Source organism: Gouania willdenowi, chromosome 3, assembly GCF_900634775.1.
Source record: "Gouania willdenowi chromosome 3, fGouWil2.1, whole genome shotgun sequence".
In the NCBI taxonomy this organism is placed as follows: Eukaryota; Metazoa; Chordata; class Actinopteri; order Blenniiformes; family Gobiesocidae; genus Gouania; species Gouania willdenowi.
In genome coordinates this window covers 44,444,250-44,465,279 of record NC_041046.1, presented here as the reverse complement: position 1 = coordinate 44,465,279, position 21,030 = coordinate 44,444,250, and the positions used below count along the sequence as shown (strand labels likewise).

Genomic DNA, 21,030 nt, shown 5'->3' with positions numbered 1-21,030 from the left:
AAAATGACACTAGAACTGCATGCAGTTATGAAAGGGGGCCAAGCCTTCCCGTAGGTTTTTGATATTTAGTGACTTACAAAGAGCAATCTGCTCTGGGAGAGGGCGTGGCCTATGTCAGAAGATGTGACTTATGTAGGGAACATGTGGATATGAAGTTTTTAAAGATGTGAATTAAATTGTGAAAGTTAAAGCCCAAAATGTTTTTGCAATTATAGCGCCACCTAGTGGCGCAATTTTTGGTATGGGTGGTCTGTGTGGTCTTCTATATCTACCCTGTAAATTGCACTGCCCTCAACATAATAATTCAGCAGAAATAAATGTTTGTTTATTTATGTGTTATTATGTCAGGAGGGACCCAACATCATACTCTCCAAATTTGGTAACAATTGGTCGTGCCAATTAAGAGATATAAATATTCATTATTTGTAGCGCCCCCTAGTGGTCTACATCATTCAAATTTGGCGCATACCCTCACAGTCACATGCCAACTAAGGATCTCAGATTTGGTATTTTTAGCATTTATTTTGACCGAGATATGTGCCAGTTTGCATTTTTATAGCTAGCTAGAAAAATTTACTCGCTAATAATTTGCGCATAATTTACCCGAACAAACTCATTTAGTTAACTGGAGATTACATCCAACTGAAGAGTCTATGTGCCAAGTTTCACGCTGATTGGACAAAACCCCAAGGAGGATTTCGAAAAAGTAGGTTTTTCAGTTTTTGCGATTTTGCGCGGAGAAAAGTTCAGGCGGAAATGGGCGTGGCCTAGCCCAGGTGATTCAGTCCTATTCAAGGAATCTGTGGATATGAAGTTTTTAAATTTGCAACAAACGGTGTGGGAGATATTGGCCAAAACGCGTTGACCTTTGTTATAGCGCCACCTGCTGGCAGACATATGTGAATTTTTGAGTCCAAGGTACACGGGATGTTCTGGACCCAACCCCCAAAGGTCACCGCCCTACCATGCAATATATATATAATAATAATAATAATAAAAATCTTTGTGATTACAATAGGGTTCCAAGCACCGCTGGTCCTAGGGAGCATACGCGGTTCCCTGGCCCCGCGGGCTTGGCCCCCTAACTACACCATAGAGCTGGGATGATACGCTATCATCAATCTCAATCAATCAATCAATCTTTTATTTGTATAGCGCCAAATCATAACCAATGGTATCTCAAGGCACTTTACAGTAGAGCAGTCTTAAGGACGGACTCTTCATTTTATGGATACACACATATGCATATATACGTATATACACATACATATGTATCCCACACCCAACATGAATTCATCATGGCGGCAAGGAAAACCTTCTGTTAAGCAGCAGGAACCTTGTGTGAATCCCATTCCTATGATGAACAGCCATCCACGTTATGCTGTGTTGGGTGTGTGCAGAGGAAAGGGTGGAGACAGAGTTGTTGAGACTCTGTAACTCCACACTGAGGATCCCACGGACCTGCAAGACAAAAGCCAGAAGGAGAACAGGAGCAAACACACAAGGGAAGAAGCAGACATAGAGGGAGTGTTAGAGAGAGGAATGGGACCCTCTCCGGTCCCTCTCTAACCTAAATGACCTCTCTCTTAACGCCCTCTCAACCTCTCTCCAACCGAGCATGCCAGACCCCCCCCCCCCCCCGGCAGTCTATGCCTATTGCATCTTAATTATGAGCTATGAGCTGGTTCCTAACTAAAAGCTTTACCAAAGAGGAATGTTTTGAGCCTAACCTTAAAGGTAGAGAGGGTGTCTGCCCCCCGAACCGTGGTTGGTAGATGGTTCCAGAGAAGTGGGGCCTGATAACTGAAAGCTCTTCCTCCTATACTACTTTTAGAGACAAATGGAACAACAAGTAGGACACCCCATTCCATTTTTATCACAATAGTTGTTTTGTGATTCAATGTATTTATGTATATTAAATGTATATTTACTGCACTTTAATTCAATAGTATTAATTATTGCCATTTATTTTCCTTATCTAAAATTATTCAATATATGAGTTGAAAAAAAGACGTCACACGTCAGTCAGTCTCAATATTTATTTACATTGAACATGAAAGTGCACGACACTACATTCATGTTAACTCTACTGTAAATATTATTTTATCTATATCATAATAAATGAAATAAAAAGAAAAAGGAAATTAAAAATAATTAATACAAAAAATAGGGATAATTTTTCACAAAAAAAGATGTAAAAGGTTGAAATTGTTGTTGTTGTTGTTGTTGTTGTTTAACAAATGAGAAAGATCTCCCAGCATTTTTAGTGTAAACCACAAGGTGGCGCTGATTAATCTAAACTGGTTCTTTGGTCAGAAATTAGCATTTACAGTGAGAAACACAAAACTGTGATTGATTGATTGATTAAATGATTGATTGATTGATTGATTGATTGATTGATTGATTGATTGATCCGAGGGCCGTGATAGAATAAAACAATGACTGATACGAGCTCTAATACTGAGGAATTAAAAAGTGTTTTGTGTTGGTTTTTGAATCATTTTTTTTTGTATTTGTCATTTTATATATTTTTCCATTTTATTGTTTTTGTTTTTTTTAATTTCTGTCATCTTGTTTATTTTTCTGTTTTCTTGTAATCGTCTCGTGCGTTTCTGTGAATTTTGTTATTATTTGTGGTAATTCTGTCGTGTGTGTATATTTCTGTCATTTTGTATGGTTGTAATATACTGTATAAATTTCTCCTTTTACTTTTAGGGTCGCACAAAATTAAGCCGTAATTATTGTTTTAAAATTAAAATGAGAAAATGGCAAAATCTTGTTTTGTTTGCGTGGTATTTGGATATTTACGGGAAGATTCAAAAGTGAGCACTAAATGAAATCTTGATCAAGTTATCCCAGATATTAAATATTGTTGCACCATCTATACAGAGTATTCATTGGTAAAGACCATCATGTGTTTGTGTTTTATTTTCTGATATAAACAAACAAACCATTTTTATTTTGTTCTTTTATTCACCTAATACCGTCTGTTGCCATGACGCCTCACGCCTCACGCTTCAGGAGAAAAACTGTCAGACGTGAATAATGATTCATTGGAGACCAACAGAAGATTAAAGACCCAGTTTGTGACCGTTGGACATTATTAGTGAGCTTCATAAAGACAAAACAGAGAGAAACTAATGAAAGTCAATAAAACAACTCAGTGATTAATTATTCATCACCTCATGATTCGTTTTTTTCAATATGTGTTTAAATGAAAACACTGTTGCAAACATTGTTCACTTGGTAGGATTGTCAAAGTCTGTTTTTATTTATATATAAATGGGCAAAATGGGGCACATTTAGGTTTAAATATGTCTGGGCCAGATACTTTTTAACATGTTGTTTTCAGGAAAAATGTGACGTACTGAAATATCAATAGTGTGTTGTTTAATAAACAGTAAAATCATAGCTTTTAGTTCACCCAGTTTTTTTATGTAATACAGGTACGATTGACTATTTTCAGCACTTTCCTTATCTCTCCGTTTCCATCAACTGTATCCATGGAAACCCCAGTGCTATTGCTAGGCTAATGTTAATGCTAGGCGAATACTAGGTTAATGGTAATGCTAGGTTTTTTTTTTCTCTACTGCGTATGATTGAGAGATTTTTGATCATGTTGTTGATGTCATGTGTTTGTTGATGATTTTAAATATTCTTATTGATTTTAAACAATTGAATGTTTTATCATGTAAAACACATTGAGTTGCCTTGTGTATGAAATGCGCTATACAAATAAATTTACCTTGCCTTGCCTAGGTTAATGCTAAAGCTAGGCTAATGATATTGCTAGGTTAATGGCGTTGCTAGGTTATATTACTAAATTAATGCTAATGTCAGGCTAATGCTATTGTTAGGCTAATGATAGGTTAATGCTAATGCTAATGTCAAGCTAATGCCGTTGCTAGGTTATTGCTATTGTTGGTTAATGTTAGGCTAATGATTGGTTAATGCTAATGCTAGGTTAATGTTAATGCTAGACTAATGCTGTTGCTAGGTTATTACTATTGCTAGGCTAATGCTTTTGTCAGACTAATGCTATTACTAGTTTATTGCTATGTTAATAATAATGCAAATGAAAGGCTAATGCTAAGCTAAGATAATGGTGTTGCTAGGTTATTGCTATTACTAGGTTAATGCTAATGTCAGACTAATGCTATTGCTAGATTAATGTAAATACTAGGCTAATGCTAATACTAGGCTCATGCTAATCTTAATGCTATTGCTAGGCTAATGCTAAGCTAATGCTCATGCTAAGCGGGCCTCACTTAAATTTTCTTCAGGAAATGTAAATATTCTAGTTTTTTTATAATGCAGGTTAGATTGATGATTTGGCCCCCGGACCTTGAGTTTTACACGTGTGATTTAAAACATCGCACAGCTCAGATCAGTCGAGGAAAACTATGAGCCTCAGAGGTTCACGTCATGTAGAAGACGGATTGTAAAGATCTGAGTGACATTTTTGTTATTGCACACCCTGCAGAAGCATCTGTTGCTCATCACTCAGATCAGGAAGGTCCAGACACACCAGAGGCTTTTCCTCTGATTACTGAGACAATAATTAAAACAAAAGCATGTGTAAATGTCAGCACGAGATAAATCTGACCCAATCCCTCATGTTGGCCTGTAGCAGGTGTTACATGTGGTACACATACTGTTCTATCACTGTTATTCAGGTTTAGAATGATCGTCTAAAGCAACCCCCAAAATAAAGGTACCAGACCCCATATGGGGTCACGAGACACTGGGAGGGGGTCGCCAGATGGCTTCAAGTAAATAGGAATATTTTCTGAACATTTTGATCCCATTTTTGCTTATTTTTACCCTTTTTCTGCAACTCCACCAAACTCACCATATTTTAACCTATTTTCATCACTTTTTCTTGCCATATTTTTGCTCCTTTTAATGTATTTTGATACATTTCTCACATTTCTGACACTTCTACATCACATTTCAATGTCTTTTCTGCACATTTTTTTCCATTTTCCAGACATGTTCAGCACTTATAAACCCTTTCCACCACTTTTACACCTAATGTCACATATGTTGACCTATTATTGTCACTTTTAACCTCTTTTCACCGTATTTCATGATTATTTTTACCTTACTTCATTTCTCATTTCAGAATTTCTGCTGACTCCGTTGCTCCGACCTCAGAAAGTTACTCACACACTCTGATCGTCCCCAGCTCACCGACAGCACCAGAGAACGGTGAACACGCACGCATACACGCACATACACACGCACGCACACGCACACACACAAACACACACGTGCATGTCTCGTGCATAGGTTCTCAACCTTGGGGTCACCAGATGCCTCTATGAAACTAAAAATATTTTTGAACAATTTGAGCCCATTTTTGCTTATTTTTACCCTTTTTCTGCAACTCCACCAAACTCACCATATTTTAACCAATTTTTATCCCTATGTTGACCTATTATTGTCACTTTCAACCTCTTTTCACCATATTCTGTGTTTTTAAACCACATTCATGATTTGTCATGCCCATTTCTTGCCTGTTAAAACTAGTGTTTCCTACTTTTTAAATTACGTTACACAAACGACACAACAACACCATGTATTTACGTAGGTTTTTCTTTTACTGACAGCAGCACTATGGTCACAGAAACCGACGCTAACAATGACAGTATGTACCTGCATCTTTATCTGCTCTATTTTTGACTTCTCGATGGCAGAAACTCGAATACAAGTGTCAACCGCGTCCAATTACATCGTAGAGGGAGACATAAAGTCCTGATCTGAGTCTCCAAGGAGCAGGTCTTCATATATCAGCGAACAAACCCTAAATGTCAACTGTCAGCATGTGTCATGAGGTCGCTGCTGAATCCAGGATCTGTGACATCGGCTGTGAGTGTAAAAGTACTTCTTACTTCTGCTTCAGTGACGGAGACACAGATTAATTAGAGAACAGAGCACCACTGGTTAATGCTGAACCTGCATTATCCATCCATCCATGACCTATATGTGTGTTCTATTAGTGTAACATGATGATGATAAAGGTCATCAACCATGTGCTGGTGATGAACCTTCTTACTTCAATGAGTAACTTTAATGGAAATGTAAAGATCACCAGCAGCAGCTCAATGCAGCAGAGATTACAACAGGTCAAAGGTCACGGGTTCAAATCTGGGCCTGGGATTATTATCTTTCAACCTGCTTGAAACAATATATATATAATATATATATATATATATAATATATATATATATATATATATATATATATATTTATTAGGACTGGGACTTTAACGCTTTAATTGCGAACCTTTCTCATTGCACAAGTTCTCGAGACAGCCATAATACTGATGCACAGACCACAACACAAGAAACAGGAGAATTAAAGGAGAAGTTATCGCTGTGTTTAAATGAAAACACGCGATGGAATACAAAAGCCCAGATTTGTGCAAATTGTGCAAGAAAGAGTTTGCCGATCAACGGAGCTGTTGCAGCCTTAATTACCACCTAACATGTGGTAAACATGTAGCAGCTAGCACCTCAGTGTTAAACATGTAACAGCTGGCACCTTAATGCTAAACATGTAGCAGCTAGTACCTTAATGCTAAATATGTAGCAGCTAGCACCTTAATGCTAAACATGTAGCAGCTAGTACCTTAATGCTAAACATGTAGCAGCTAGCACTTTAATGCTAAACATGTAGCAGCTAGCACCTTAATGCTAAACATGTAGCAGCTTAATGCTAAACATGTAGCAACTAGCAGCTTAATGCTAAACATGTAGCAGCTAGCAGCTTAATGCTAAACATGTAGCAGCTAGCAGGGACAACGGTCCTAGTGGGAGCAAACAGTGTCTGTGTTTATTACGAGGAACAAAATGGAGTCAAAACAATCACTGTCCTCCTTTTCTGACGAAGAACTTTTATTCTGTCAGCCAGTTTCTAACAAAGCCTTATTTTTGTAAATGTTTCATCTTTTTATCACACAGGAAGTTGCACCCATACTCAGGAAGTGATCATCTTGCGGAATAAATTGAATGACTGCTTATGTTTGTTTGAAGACGATTGTGGGTAAAGTTTGTGTAAAACACAGAGTGTAGAGGACAGAGGCAAAGCGGGTCTTTCCTTATCTCACAGGAACGCACACGGACCCAGTGTGTGGTAGTTACCTCTAAGCCCCGCCCCCTCCTCAGGGCTCAGAGGGTGAGGGGTGGAGCAAAGCCACCTCTCTTTAGCCTTCAGCTCTTTATGGGGATTTTCTTCTGATGTGTAAAAGTTGCAGCGTTAATTCCTCTGAGAGACGATGAAAGCTGCCTCGCTGTTTCTTCTAATGTGTGTGAAAAGTTCTGAACACGTCAGGTGGTTTGAAGAAGACCTCTGCAGCCCACGCCGGCCTCCACTGCACATCTTCAGCATTCATTATCTCCTCAGCCCACACACACAGAGCAGAGAATTCCTTTTATGAATGAATTTGCTCTGAGAATAAAAGTGACATGATTCAATTTAACAGGAGGAAACGAGCAGAAGTTTAGTGAATGTTGATCAGGAGAAAACAATGAAATAAAATAGAGAAACAGACGAGAGAGGCTGTTGAAGCAGGTGATGGAAGTGGAGGAATGAGTCGAGACTAAATACAAAGTGTTCGTTTTATTCAGGGTAGATATTATGATGTTGTTTCATCCAAACCTTTGCTTTAATTAAGGTTTTATGTATTTAATAAAAACACAGCTATGATGGACGCATGCTGCTAAAACAACACTGGTTGCTTGTGTCTGTGTGTAAGATGTGAGATCATCTGCCGACTTGATTGGTCCAAATATGTGAGTTTTGTGAACATTATGGTGTTTTTCTGGTATTTAAATACACACAGAAAATCATTAAAGAGATCCTCGACTGTTTTTACAAATGTGACCTAAAACCTTTGAAATGTCCTTATTCGTAGATCTATGCCTAACAAAAAGCACACCCACCCCCCACACCGGGGCGGCCCGCATACTGCAGGGACCACCCCCAGGCAACCAGGAGACAAGACAACCTTCTTCCTTCAGACAGAGAGTGGTAGAAATACAATGGAACCCAAAACAACAGACGAAGAAAGAAACTGAAATTAGCACCAATAAAATAATAAAACCTGTTTAACTCCTGACATTCTACCAGGAGCTTCTCTGTATATCACTGTATCATCAGCATACAAAGAACAAATGCACCAGTTATTAATGGAGATAATCTAATCAATAAATGACTCACAGAAACACCCTGGGCTCATAAATCCAATCTATCAGCAATCATTAGTATTTGTTGTGTTCTGATCACATGACTTTAGTGTTTGTTTGACAGCACCGTGCTAATGACTCTCATTAATCCTGCTCTTGTTTCACTCCAACGACACAAGACACTTTAGACGCAGCAATTAGTGATGAGTCAGCAATGAGTCAGTGCTGGTATTAGCTTATGACAGTGAGAATATGTTCACCACCTGAAGGAAGAAGAGCCAGAGATGTTTCAGATGTACAGAGCAGAGATGTTTCAGATGTACAGAGCAGAGATGTTTCAGATGTACAGAGCAGAGATGTTTCAGATGTACAGAGCAGAGATGTTTCAGATGTACAGAGCAGAGATGTTTCAGATGTACAGAGCAGAGATGTTTCAGATGTACAGAGCAGAGATGTTTCAGATGTACAGAGCAGAGATGTTTCAGATGTACAGAGCAGAGATGTTTCAGATGTACAGAGCAGCACTGACGTAGAACTCTCGTCTTCATTAAACTCATTCTGGTTTTTTGTGAACGATAAATATAAACGAACACTCATAATGATGGAATCACACACACTAGAAGACACAATAAACACATTTAATGAGGATTCACTGAAGCCTGATAGAACCCCTGATGAAAGTCAATGCAGGGGGCGTGGCCAGAGGAGCGAATGAAAGAAACAGGGAGAAGACCAAAGCGCATTAAGTCACACATCCAAAATATTACCCAGGAACTCCCTTCTTTGTGACATTAAAGAGTAAATAATTAGGTTTGCCAGGAAATGTAAAAAAAAAATGCCTCGTTATAAGGGCGGGGCTCCTGAAGCAGTTAAGACACGCCCAGTCACTGGCCACGGTGTAAATGTCATACTCAGTCTGACATCTAAATGACTACGTGCAATAGTGCATTCACATTATATGAAAAGATTGAGTACGCGAGGAATACTCAGATGTATACTATATGGCAGAGGTAGACAACCTTTATCACAGTGGGATGGAAAAAAATGTTTGATCAGAGGGTCACATGATCAACATTCATGTCAGCATTTAGAATAATGAGCGATCTGAGCATTAACACAGGAAAGAACAAAGAGTTTTTATAGTCATTTTGTGTGTTTTTCTGTCATTCTGTCTGTTTGTTGTTGTCTTGCTCATTGTGAAGCATTTTGTGTATTTCTGTTGTCCTTTTGTGTATTTTTCCTGTAAAATATTATGTATTTGTGCTACCATTTTGCTTTTCTTGGAGTAATTTTTGTGTATTCCTGTTGTCGTTTTGCTTGTGTGTTAGTACTGTGGGTTTGTCCAGTCATTTATCATGTTTTCCTTGTTTTTCTGTGTACTTTTGTTGTCATTTTTTAAATTTTGTATATTGTTCTGTGTATTACTGTTGTCATTTTGTTAATTTTTGTAGTAGTTTTGTGTGTTTTTGGAGTATTTTCTGTATTTCTCTCTCGTCTTTTACTGTATTTTCCTGCAATATTGTACTTATTTGTATTTTTAATGTATTCTTGCTCTTGTTTTGTGTATTTTTCTGTCATTTTGTACATTTATTTTGGGGGACACATTAAATTAGATGGAGGGCCGCCTGTGGCCCCTGGGCCACCGGTTGCCTATGTCTGTTTTAGTGCATCATGTTAGCTTGGCACTCACATGCTAATGACTCTCATTAATCCTGCGCTTGTTTTACTGCAATGACACAAGACACTTCAGACGAAGCAATTAGCGATGAGTCAGCGCTGGTATTGGCGCGCGGCCTGTGACCTATTACGACAGTGAGAATATGTTCACCACCTGAAGGAAGAAGAGCTGGAGATGTTTCACATGTAGTTTTTCCTCCTCTGAAGATTCTAGTTCCAGGCTTTTTTCCCTGACTTCCTGCTAACGAGGCTGCACTTCCTTCCTCCAGCGTAGGTTTGTCTACGTTGACATTGGAGCTTTCAGGTCATCCATCAAACAAGAATGTGCATCACAGGCTGTTTCTGCTTCTGCAATAAGAGAAAACATGTCTTACATAAGCAGAATTTTATTCAAACAGCCGGAAAATAATGAGTGAAGTTGCATCATCCACCTCTGCTTTTATTTAGTGTTTCACCTCCTTTTAAAACACACACACACACACACACACACGCACGCACGCACGCACGCACACACACACACACACACTCCTTGATTGGATGTCTTGTAAACTAATGGCTCCTCAACAGCAGTTAAAAACAAATAACTCATTAGAGAGGAATCTCATTAAAGTCGAGAGCAACAGATAATCCACAGATGTGTAATAATCACCTTTGGATAATGAAAAGAAATGTAATTTAACAAATAAAAATAATGACATTTGTGATGTTTGAACAGACGGGAAACACAGAGATTTAAAACACTGTTGATCAGCGACGCTGAGTCACAAAGTTTAGTGAGGCTCATTGGACGCACTGAGCAGCACTATTAAACACACACACACACACACACACACACACACACACACACACACACACACACACACACACACACACACACACACACACACACGCACACACACACACACACACACACACAGGTAACTGGAGCAGCTCCTAAAGTAATACTCAAGAAAAAATACACAAAACAGCAAAAATACAGAAAATGACAACAAAAAAACATAAAATTACACAAAACAATCCCAAAAAAATTACACCAAAAACACAAGACAACGGAAATTGTCATTATGTCTCCAAAATCCTACAAGATGCCAACCAAATACACACATATACTCCAAAAAACATAAAATGTCAACAAAAAAACACAAAATGATCTGATTCTTTTCATTCCTAAAGTACAGAAAATGGTTAAAAACGGGGGTTAGAAAATCCTGCTGTCTATTACAAAGAACACGGAATAAAAGTTATGTTTAGAAATGGTTAAAATGACTCTATGTTTATAAAAACTTTACTGAATTAAAATTAAGAGTCTTTTATTGATGAAACACCTTTAAAAAATGGATCACTTACCACTTACTCTTGGTGTCATAAAATGAGGAAGCTGAAATAGCAGCCATTTTGGAAAGACAGGTCATGTGATAACTAAGCCACGCCCCCACAGGTGAGGCCTCATTGGAAAGGTCATGATGTCATTACAGTGGAGACGATCATTTTAGATACAGACGTATCGTTGATCAATAAATGAATAAAATTAGCAAGAAAAAATGATGTAAAAGCTTTAAAAGTTTGTTTTTATCTCCGCTGTAAAAACGTGGTTCATTGACATTGTCAGAAAAGTTTCCTGTATTGCATTTGGTTCTCAATCTTAGGGTTGGGACCCCATTTTGGGTCACAAAACACTCTTAAGAGGGGGTCGCCAGATGCTTTTAAGAAACTAAAAATATTTTGTGAACAATTTTCTTATTTTCATCACTTTTTCTTGCCATATTTTTGCTCCTTTTAATTCATTTTTGCTAAATTTCTGCACATTTTTTCCATTTCCAAGACATCTTCAGCACTTATAAACCCTTTCCACAACTTTTCCACCCAAAGTCACATAAGTTGACCCATAATTGTCACTTTATTTGTCCCTGAGGGGCTGCGTTCTGCATTCGACCCCTCCCTGAGGAGCAGTGAGCAGCCACAGTGTGGGGAGCAGTTAGGGTTAAGGGACTTGCTCAACATCCCACAGTGACGACCCACGTGAGATTCGAACCGGCGACCCGTCAATGACTAGTTCGCTTCTTTAACCTCTAGGCCACCACTGACCAGACTAATGGTCACTTTGAACCCATTTTATTAGTGATTTCCATCTTTAAGATGACTATAATAATAATAATAAACGTTCCTGGATAACAGTAGATATTATTCAGATGAATAAATAAATGTGTTTATCACAGATTCATAAAACAATGGACCATCATTTTACTGACTTTATGGATGGACCCCAAAAATCTCTCCTTTATTCCCCCTTATAGATGGTCCTGTCTCCACATGTTCATGTCTGTGTTCACCTTCAGCTACAGTGGGGGTCCCCGCTCTCTGGAACCTTTATTTTGAAAGGTCGTGGGCTAAAAAGATTGAGAACAGATTTCAAAAAGAAGAAGTGTTTTTACTTTATTACTTTTAACTTTGCACTTTAGTTTAATTATAATCTAGATTTTACAGGAAGTCAACACTGAAGAATGAAGCTCTTTCCTGTTCCAACCTGCTTGTAGAAAAACAACTGCAGACTGTTAAATGAGAGAAATATGTTTTTTAAACTTCAGTAAGGTGAGCTTCCACTGCCCTTGTGCCTTTGAGCCTTTGTTCATCCATGACTGTGTCACTAATTCCTTCCTGAGCGTCTCACCAGGAACACCATGACATCATCACAAACAAAAGGCTTTTCAAAGCTTCAAACTCCACCAAAATAACATTTAATAAATGTTACGTTTCACGTCCATCACGACTTCAGCAAATGTCAAATCTGCTTTTTAAAGTTTAAGATGAAAAAGTTTCTCCTGAAGACGCGTGAAGTGATGATGAAGCACATCCGTGACTTATAATAATTATATGGAGAAAAAAACAACAAGTGAAGGAAGATGTGGACGACGTGTGATGATTTTAGCAGAGTTTATATCCACACAGGCCATATGTGTAGTTTACATGTTCTCTTTGATTGTCTCTGGTTTTCATCACTTAGTCGGAGCATAAATGTATCAGATATTAATAGAGATTTGTAGATTTAACCTCATTTATTCAGCATAAGTACGACACTTATTGAAACATCATACATTACAAATACACATAACAGTGATACACTTTCATTGCTGGTGCTTTTCATAACACTAAAGTTAACTTAGAAAATTAATTTCATAGGACAAATTAATTTAAAAAAAAACAAGTGGAATCTTTTTTGACGTGATCCCAAAACGTACCACTAGAGGTCTGTGTTTGTTTTTTTGCATTATTCCTCATTTGCTATATTATTACAGTTTTATTCTGTGCTGTTTCTTTTGTTTTGTATTAATAATGCATGTTTATGTCACTTGTTTGCAGTTTTTACAGTTTCCATTTATATATCAGAATAATTGTGATTTTACTTTTATTTCTTAATTATTGTGTATTATTTTCAGGTAACCTTTTGATTATGTTGTTGTTAATGTTAATAGAAATGGTCTCAGACAAAGACATACTGGTCCCTGTGTGAGGATATCTATGTTGCAAAAAGGCACCGCCTCCGACTATAACCTATAGGGTACCAAATAACTTAGTGCCGGCACTGCCGTGCATGGTGCGTGGACAAAAGACTGACCTTGACCTTAAATATGACTTTGAGGTCATATTTGAGGTCAAGGTCACAAATTGAAGGGAAATGTTGTTCAATGGTGACGTCATGAACTTTGACCCCTTCCAATCTTTTTACTGGTAGGTCGTACAGCTTTGGTGCAACGGAATGAAATACTCCACCTGAGATGAGCTTTTCATAATTGTAAACATTGAACTTGGACGATAAATATTCATAGAGATATGGAACATTTTGGTTTTTGACACTTGACGCCACCTTGACCTTGACCTTGTGGCTCCAAAAAGGTCGACTCCACAACCTTGACATTGTCTCTATGAGACGATATATATACGTATCATTAGTGCTGCATTAGGAATTTTGAATTGCCAAGTACAATTAGCTAAACGTGAGTGAACTAATCATGTTTAGAGATAATAAGGGCTGTAGGTGGTGGCAGTAGGCAAAAGAACAGAAATCACATGTTGATTTTAAATATTAAGTCGTTTTCTTTGCAAATAAAAAACTGTTAAATAATGAAAGTGTAACTGCGGCAAAGTTCAGTGTTAAAAATTACTTTTAATGAGTGAAAATGGTAGAATAAAATCTTTAATCCCTCTTGCATTAACAAACAGTGGAACAGGTGCCACACTATAGTTTAACTAGTAAATTCCACCTTTATTTACAATAGTTGGTGATGGTGAGTGTGTTTATTGACTAAAAGGACGTCCAACCTTTAACAGTTTATGTAATATTTCTAATTATTATGATGTTGGAGGTTCCTGCAGCAGTGGATGAGTCACCACAGAAAGAAACTAGTCTCAGTGAGGATGAGGATGAGGCGGAGGATGAGGAAGAGGAGGAGCTGCTACTCACATAAAAAGCTGTGCAGTGTGAGGACCGACCATCACAAACCAAACCCAGAGTCCATGCACCATGACGCACAGCGCGGGCACCGTTACGCACAGACCCAGGTCCAGGCTGCTCCACGGCGCGCTGCTGTGCGCTCTGCTGCTGCTCTCCAGCTCCAGCTCCAGCTCCAGCTCCAGCGCTGCGGACACCGAGCTGCTGGAGCCCGAGTCCGAGGAGGAGCTGAGCCCAAGGGCACTGCGGGACTTCTACCCCAAAGGACCGAACCTGACCAGCGAGAAGCAGCTGGTGAGTCCAGGATTACGCACGACGCGCAGTTCATCCTCAATGATTTTGCGCACAGAACACTTTGGTTTCCTATTAATAAAACAAACCAGAGACAATAAAGAAAATCGGGAATTAAGTATTAAACAAACCTGCTGATATTTCTCTACTTTGGTAAAAACAAAAAACAAACCTATATTTACATTTGTTGCAGCTGCTAAACATCTGTACAATAAAAATTACGTTTTCTTTCCCTTATCCAAATTCTAATGACTTCGTCTGCATTGTCAGAAAATTATGAATGATTTTATGATATTTTTTTCTCATAAAAATTTGCTTTCTTAAACCTTTTCCTCTTTATGTGTTCTGTCATTTTGTATACATACATATATATATACAGTATTATATAAATTTTTTTTGCATAAAACTAAGTTGCAAAAAAAAACTCCTTAAAAACAGGTGTTTTTCTGTAATTGAATGTGACATTTTTGGTCATTACGGATCATTTATTACATTTTTGTTTAAACACTGCTGCAGCTGCACCAACTGATGTTAATTAATTCTCTTAGTTTGGACTCATTTTTATATTTTGTTAGCAATAAATATGACAACTCAAGGTGCTTTTTTTACTTTCTACTGTAGTTTATTGCTGTTTTATGCAATATTTTATTATATTTTTATATTTCCTTTGCAAATTTAGATGGAAATATGGTGTGAAATTGTCAAACCAACTCATATTTTGTAAATACGCAATCCCCAACTCTTTTTTATTTATTTGTGATTCTGAGCAAATTCATCTTTTGGCCAAAAATCAATAAAAATCAAGTCAATTTAGTCGCTTGGTTTTGAATTTTTCCTCATTCATTTGGTGCTTGTTGACAAAACTGACCTATTACCTGTAAATATTCACTTCATTTTGTCTTAATTAACATATTTTGCAGATAATTTGGTTTTTAATGAAACTACACAGACATCCTTTATTCTGTTTATCTTTAAAAATAATGCTGAGTCAGATAACATCCCAAAAATCAGCCAAAAATACATCATCCTAAAGTGATTTGAAGTGTAAATATATAGAATAAAATGTTTTATATGCAGACACTGCATGTTCTATATGTTCTCTTATAGCTCGGAGCTCTGCATGAGGTTCTCGAGAAGCTTCAGGCTAAAAAGATTCCTGTCTGGGAGAAGAAATACGGCCAAGTCCCAACGGTACAGTATATACCTCTGATTACAGAAAAATAAATGAAATTACAAAGAAAATACACATATTTACTCATTAACTACACAAGACTCCAAAAAGCATACAAAAATAAAGAAAAAATTAAAATGATAACAAAATTACAAAAAATTATTCCAAAAACACACAAAAATATACTAAACAACTAAAAACACGTGCATATTACAGAAAGTAAAGGCTCAGACGCCCACACCAAAAATATTGAAATCTATATTTTCATTGATTATGAAGCCTAACAAGGTAACCAGTAAATAGGAAATACATTAGATGATACATATTAGTTTTTAGTGTATTTTACAGCTGATTTAGGAGCTGTTAGCATAAGAGAGTAATTACTTTTTCAATTAACCATGTTCAGTTACAATTCAATTACAATTACAGTGACCAAAATTTTTTTCCATTTACAACTACATTTATTTTTTTTATCCTTTGAAAGTCAATTACAATTACACTCTCAATTACTAAAGTTCAATTACAATTAATCACAATTACTGAGCCTGAAATAAAAAAACGTAATAAAAATAACCTTCCTCTTGTGTTAGCTTTCTGTTAGCATCTCTAATGCTAATGGATCCTAAATCAGCTGTAAAAAACACTAAAAACTAATATCTATCATCTCATTTAATTCCTATTTATTGATTACCTTGTTAGGCTTCATAATCAATAAAAATATAGGTTTTTGGAGTGGGCGTCTGAGCATTTTTTGTCAGTGTACCCCTAGATTTAATTTTTCTTAAATGGTAAAATGTGGGAAAGCTTGATATGAAACTTATTTTAATATTTATTAACTACATACAGTATGTGTAGAACTGTACATAGAACTGTAACATGGTTCCCCAGTTTTGCAATACATTATAACTGACAATTTGTATAGAATTTGTATGGCAAAAATTACAATTACAAAGTCAATTAAAGCTGCAAGCAGCGTTGAACAGATCCTCACAACCACACGTCAGGACTAGGCACACGTTGAGGTGTGTTGTATGTCAGGGCGTGGCACACGTTGAGGTGTGTTGTACGTCAGGACTAGGCACACGTTGAGGTGTGTTGTACGTCAGGGCGTGGCACACGTTGAGGTGTGTTGTACGTCAGGGCGTGGCACACGTTGAGGTGTGTTGTACGTCAGGGCGTGGCAGAAATGTTAAAGTGTTGAGACGTAGCTGATCATTTTCAAGGATTATATCACAAACTTTCCTGCAATGTTCTGTGTAAATATAATGTCTATGATTACTTTTTACCAATAGGTGGCGCTATGACTATGAATGATGGTTGGGTTAAACCATAACTCATTTTTTTTTTTTAGCAAACTCTTAATAACTACCATAAGCTTCGTGGTCGTTCATGCACCACGTGATCCTCCATGTGGTGAAAAACTCCTGGTGAGAATCCTGGTGTGGTAGAAAGAAATAACAGTATTTATCCAGATCAGGGAAATCCTCAGTGTACTGAAGTAATAGTTCAGTGTACTGAAGTAATAGTTCTTCAGTACACTGACAAATTCTGACATCATCACTGTCTCCAGTGATGATGTCAGAACGTGTTTGGGCCCTCCAAAATACCATCATTTCACTGTAAATAAAATAATAATAATAATAATAATAATAATAATAAAAATGGGGTGCATTACAATAGGGTCCCATGGACAGCTGTGCTCGGACCCTAATTATCTGAACTCAATTACAATTTAATTTTGATTACGACAGCAAAATCTTTTTTAAATTACAATTAAAATTCTTGTCCCCCTCAGTGTGACGTGTGTGTGTGTGTGTGTGTGGTTTCTCACCCTCTGGTCCTTGTCCCCCTCAGTGTGACGTGTGTGTGTGTGTGTGCGGTTTCTCACCCTCTGGTCCTTGTCCCCCTCAATGTGACGTGGGTGTGTGTGTGTGTGTGTGTGTGTGTGTGTGGTTTCTCACCCTCTGGTCCTTGTCCCCCTCAGTGTGACGTGTTTGTGCGGTTTCTCACCCTCTGGTCCTTGTCCCCTTCAGTGTGACGTGTGTGTGTGTGTGTGGTTTCTCACCCTCTGGTCCTTGTCCCCTTCAGTGTGACATGTATGTGTGTGTGTGTGGTTTCTCACCCTCTGGTCCTTGTCCCCCTCAGTGTGACATGTGTGTGTGTGTGTGTGTGTGTGGTTTCTCACCCTCTGGTCCTTGTCCCCTCAGTGTGACGTGGGGGAACAGTGTGCCATCAGGAAAGGAGCTCGTATTGGGAAGATGTGCGACTGTCCACGAGGAGCTTTCTGTAACTTCTACCTGCTGAAGTGCCTTTGAGCAGAAAAGGCATTTTTGTGTAATTACACTCATGTTTTGTATTCGCTGCAGCTGAGGATCCACCTGTGACCTCTGACCTCTGATAGGAACATCTCACCTGCTGCTGCAGGGCGTGGCTATGAATAACACATGATGTTTGTGCTACAAAATACACATTACTGACTGAGGGGAAATAAAAAAGTGGGTGTTGTGTATAACTGGATTGTGTTTGTCAAGGGAATCTGATGATAAAAAAAAGAAATAAAGCACCACCTTTCAAAATAAAAGCAATACAAAGGAAGAGGTTAGTCACATGGGTTCTATATGATTTATGATGTTAATATGAACAATAATAAAGTGTGGATCATGTTTTATAAAGCAGCATCTTTCCTTAAATCTGGATGTTAGACCTCTGAAGGCGTGCTGTGGCATCTGCAGTGGATTCTATTGATTTTAAAGGAGCCAGACTGGGAACAAGCCCATAGTCGATGCAGAAAGGACACAAAATGACAAAATGCATATCAAAAAGCAAACATATACCTAATGACTCCATCCATCATCTTCCACTTATCTGTTGCTGGGACACAGGGGGCAGCATCCTCAGTAGGGAAGCCCAGACTTCCCTTTCTCCGGCCACTTCATCCAGCTCTTCCGGGGATCCCGAGGCGCTCCCAAGCCAGCTGAGAGACATAGTCTCTCCAGCATGTCCTGAGTCTTCCTCAGGGTCTCCTTCAGGAAATGATTCCAAAAACAAACAAAAACACACAAAATGACTCCAAAAACTCTAAAAATACAGGAAAATTTAAAAGTTACAATAAAATTAATTCAAAAACACAGAAAATGACTCCAAGACACAATGAATACACAAAATGACAAAAAAATAAATATTACAGAAAAAATAAATAAGTTCTCAAAGAAATGAACATATTTACTCAGAAACCACACGAGAGAACTACAAAAACACCCAAAACAATAACAAAAATACACAGAAAGACCATAATAGACTAAACTCTGATGAGTGAGTGTTTCTACTGAACATTAGAGCTGGGCAATATATAAGATATATCAAGTTTTTCATTTTGGTGATATAGAAAATGACAATATCGCCTATATCTATATATTTTCTTTAACTTTATTTAGACAATCACACAGTACAAATCACATCATACAAGTATCTAATATTATTCAGAGTACAATCAGTGTCCTTTAAAATTTTTCCATATTTCTGATATATATATTTTTGTATTAAAACACTTATTTTAGTAGTTGCTGCTTTTGCTACTTCTCAGAACATCATGAAAAGTTAGATGATCACTGAATGCATCCTAACCCAGGGCTTCATCTAAACAAGACACACTACAGAACTCACTCACACGTGCTGTCCCAGTGGGACATATTGTGCAGCTGTTTGTTAATAAATGTGCCTGTGTGACATTTTTCATCAGAAAATTTAACCCAGAATTGTCTTTCTGCAAAGACTTAAAAAATATATTGAGATTTATATCGTATATCACCATTTTGAGAAAAAATATTCAGATATGAGTTTTGGTCCATAATGTCCATGCAGCTCTAGTGAAAGTGAACATGCTTTAGATCCACAGGTTTAATCTGCTGCTGAGACTCAAACATGGATTCATGTCCCTCATCATCCTCCAGCTTCTCTCCATTAATAATGTACAAACCTCCAGAGTCAATGTTGATGGTTAAACTCTGCTGTGTGCACAATCATTCATGTCCTGTTTGCTCTATTCTCGTCTTTAAGGGAGCACGACTTTATCCAAGTGTTTTTATGTTAAATCATACTGTTTGAATAAGGACAGGAATATGGAGATAAATAGGAACATTAGTGCGTTTAAACTTTACGTTCATTTTATCACATATCTGGACTAATATTATATTTGCTAATATTTTTTTTAAACCATAAATTAAAATAAATCCCCTGGCCCTGAATATAAAGAAAATATCAAAGTATGGTGAAAAAACCTCCTCTGCCTCCTGGTGGCGCGTTTTAGAATTACACTCCACTCAAATACAAAAAAGGAACAAAGAAACACATCCAGGGTTAGATTCATGGTTTATTTAAAAATATATAGAAACAACAGTACTGGTGCAAACATACAATGGAACAACAGTCACATTTAGCCACGCGCAGAGGAACCAAGAAAAGAAGGAAACACGTGAATTTGTTATAAGCTGTTCATCACTGACGAAAACGCTCCCTCGTTACTTCAAGCGTGTTTGTGTGGTAAACAGCAGCAGGAGACGACATCACACGGCAAAATAAAACCCTCCGTCATCATCAAATGTACCGAGTCAGCAGAAGTTTAAAGAATGAAAGCGTGTGAAAAAGTGTTAAAGGGATCCTCCACTGGTTTTACATATGTGGTCAAAAACCTTTGAAATGTTCTTATTAGTAGATCTATGTCTAACAAAACACATTATTATGCACCATATTTCTTTTATGACCTTTTAAAAATGGGACTAATTTACCGTTAAAGAGCCTGTGTTCCTCCATTTTGAAATCACGTGACTGATGATGTCACACGGCCCCACTGTTTGTAAACATCCCATTGCTTTCTATTGGAGTGAAACATTCAGCCTGATTTTTAGATCATTTCGCAGCTTTTTCAGTCAAAATTCCCATTTGTGCTGTTTTTGGTTGATCTAAATAAACAGAAAAAGTTAGAGATGTCGGTGCAAACCTCTTATTTACAGAAAAAGTTTAAAAACATGAAAATAATCTATGACCGCATTGTGCGACAGTCACAACTCTGTGGCTTAGTAGTAGACGAATAAGCAGAGAAGAAGAGCATTCCTAAATAACTTTTACTCTACCTTAAACAGTGCGCTGACACGCTCTGGTGGCTGAAGTTAGCGTGTAATCGCAGACTGTTGAAGACACAATCCCTGAGGAAAGAAGGACTTTTGGGTGGGAGTCCTTCAACAATCCTTAATTTAGTC

General features: G+C 37.6%; 1 protein-coding gene across 1 annotated transcript; it reads left to right on the top strand.

Moving 5' to 3' along the window:
* Positions 1-14,349: 14,349 nt before the first annotated feature.
* Positions 14,350-18,370, top strand: cart3 (cocaine- and amphetamine-regulated transcript 3). The gene is made up of 3 exons (XM_028439114.1): positions 14,350-14,607; positions 15,712-15,795; positions 17,983-18,370. The coding sequence occupies exons 1-3, from the start codon at positions 14,386-14,388 to the stop codon at positions 18,088-18,090; spliced, it is 414 nt and encodes a 137-aa protein (XP_028294915.1). The 5' UTR covers positions 14,350-14,385; the 3' UTR covers positions 18,091-18,370.
* The last annotated feature ends 2,660 nt before the right edge of the window (positions 18,371-21,030 follow it).

Excerpts from the sequence above, each read along its gene's own strand:
- cart3 (XM_028439114.1), top strand. The coding sequence starts at position 14,386 with ATGACGCACAGCGCGGGCACCGTTACGCACAGACCCAGGTCCAGGCTG. Across the intron at positions 14,608-15,711 it reads TGACCAGCGAGAAGCAGCTG|CTCGGAGCTCTGCATGAGGT; the intron begins GTGAGTCCAGGA and ends GTTCTCTTATAG. Across the intron at positions 15,796-17,982 it reads AATACGGCCAAGTCCCAACG|TGTGACGTGGGGGAACAGTG; the intron begins GTACAGTATATA and ends TTGTCCCCTCAG.